General features: G+C 31.2%; 1 protein-coding gene across 1 annotated transcript in view; it reads left to right on the top strand.

Moving 5' to 3' along the window:
- Positions 1–1,663: 1,663 nt before the first annotated feature.
- The window catches only part of LOC113822936 (macoilin), a gene marked incomplete in the record, with an annotated part of 19,072 nt that continues 18,235 nt past the window's right edge, over positions 1,664–2,500 (top strand). Inside the window, 1 exon segment of the mRNA XM_070117033.1 lies at positions 1,664–1,905. Coding sequence (XP_069973134.1) covers positions 1,826–1,905 — 80 coding nt within the window.

Here is a 2,500-nt window from a genome sequence, read left to right as displayed (position 1 = left end):
ATGATGATGATAATAATAATAATAATAATAATGATAATTATGATAATGACAATAATGATGATAATAATGATAATAACAATGATAGTATTAATAATAATAATGATAATAATGCTAATAACAACGATAATAATAATAATAATAATAACAATAATAATAATAATAATAATAATAATAATGATAATAATAATAATAATAATAATAATAATAATAATAATATCATCAATGATGATAATAATAATAGTAGTAATAATACTAATGATAATGATGATAATGATAGTAATAATACTGGTACCAAAAACACTGATAATGATAATAATAATAGTGCTGCTACTATATGTAAAAGTATTGAAGATAATGATGATAACAATAATGTCAATGACAATGATAATAGTAATAATAATAACAATGGTAATTATAATGGTAATAATAACAATAATAATAAAAGTAATGATGATAATGATGGTCGTCATAATAATGATAGTGATGATAAAGATTATAATGATACTGATAATAATAATAATATTAACAATGATAATAATGATTATGAAAATGGTAACAGTGATAGTAATAATGATAATAATAACAATGATAACTAATAATAGTAATGATAACAGTGATGATAAAGACAATGATGATAATTATGATTTTAGCATCTATAATCATATTAGGAATAATGATAATGATGGTGGTAATAGTAATAATAATAATGATAATAATAATAATAATAATAATAATAATAATATTAATACTAATAATAATAATAATAATAATAATAATAGTAATAGCGATAATAATAATAATGATAATAATAATAATAATGATGATGATGATGATCATAACAATAATAATGATAATGATAATGATGATAATGATAATTATGATATCAATAACAATAAGAATAATGATAACAACAATGATAACAATAACAGTAATAATAATAATGATACTACTAATATTGCTGCTATCATTTGTAAATGTATTAAGATTATGATGACAGCAAGAATGACCATGCCAATAAAGAGGAAACAACGAGACTAGCAATACTGTTCTACCCTTAGGATAATGCCATATTACAAGGTTTATTAGTATTTCTTGTAGAAACAGGTTAGGCCTATCCATATCATTAGAGCCTACTTCATGACAATTTTAAAAACGATCTACTTTCAAAACGAAATATTGGCGCCTCAGCCTTTTTGTCAGGCTTCAGAAATTTGCATATCTGGTTGGCGAAAAGATAATGCGCATTTACTAATAATGTCTCACTTGGAGTATTATTAATATTTCAACAAAACCTTTATTCTGTTAATAAACACCGTGTTATTTAGCGTTATTAGTAAATGCGTGTTTAACGACTGGAGGGCCGTGTGATGGAGCATTGGAATATCTCTTATTAGAGGCTGGCACGGTGGCCGGAATGGAGTATGGAGCTGCGTTTGGAGTCGCATACGCAAAGTCACGCAATCTCCCATAATGGTTTTCCTTTTCCTTGGCAGATAACGTGCGTGCGCAACCTGTCCCTGAGATGGCTAAATTTCCATATTCCCTGTGCTTAGAAAAATGTCATTTTCATCTAAAACATTTGGAATGGGAATGAGGGGGATCGAAGGAGACTCGGGCGCTGCAAAGGGGATCCGGCGGCCTTCCCGTGCGGCCGTGGGACAAAAGACGATCGCCGGAGAGGTCGCGGTTCGGGCGTCTATTCTTTGTAGATGGCTCACACAACAACAAAGTACTTTAGTCAACAGAATCGGAACTTCGTTTAAATGATAGTCGTGTTTGGATCTATGTACTACATATATGGGGTAAAAAAATAAAAGCTTAAATAATGAAGAGGAGAAATGTTGACTGCTCCAAGCTTCGTAGACCGATAAAACGGACCAAAATTGGTGAAGGATTGTACGGAAGGTAAGTTAACTTGTAAATATGGCTGACCTTAATCGTATTTCGTAGCAAGAGCATTTTAAAGGCAGTATTACGGGGTAGAAGGCCTGTCAGAAATTAAAAGCCGACGGCCGGAAGCAGGATTAGGATTTCTGAAGATGTCTAATCAAGCTGTCACTGACGGCGAGGCAAAAGTTTCGCGTCACGATTTCCTCTCGGAATTTCCTCACGATTCCTCGGCCAGATAACCAAATAAATGAGTTCTTCGTTGTTGGGAGACAGATACACGTAGCGTGCACAATAGGGCTTGGAAAAGGGGTTATCGGGATATATTATGCAATATTATAATTGCAGCAACTTGCGCGTGCAGTTCTTGCGATTTTGCAGTACTTGGATTTCGTCTTGTAAACATTCAGCCTTTGCGTTTTGCCCTGTTTGTATTTGCATTATGTACTATTTAGATATTATTTTAGACAGAGTGGATCATCATACGTTATTATTGCTGAATTGATAAAGATTCTGTAATAACTGTTTTTTGCAAAGGATAACCTGTTTGAAGGGATTGTAATATACTTAACACACCATTTAAGAAGGTTCTTATAGGGAAAAGGAAGCAGAA

The sequence above is a fragment of the Penaeus vannamei genome, chromosome 39, assembly GCF_042767895.1.
Source record: "Penaeus vannamei isolate JL-2024 chromosome 39, ASM4276789v1, whole genome shotgun sequence".
In the NCBI taxonomy this organism is placed as follows: domain Eukaryota; kingdom Metazoa; phylum Arthropoda; class Malacostraca; order Decapoda; family Penaeidae; genus Penaeus; species Penaeus vannamei.
This window is presented reverse-complemented; position numbering and strand designations above follow the sequence as displayed.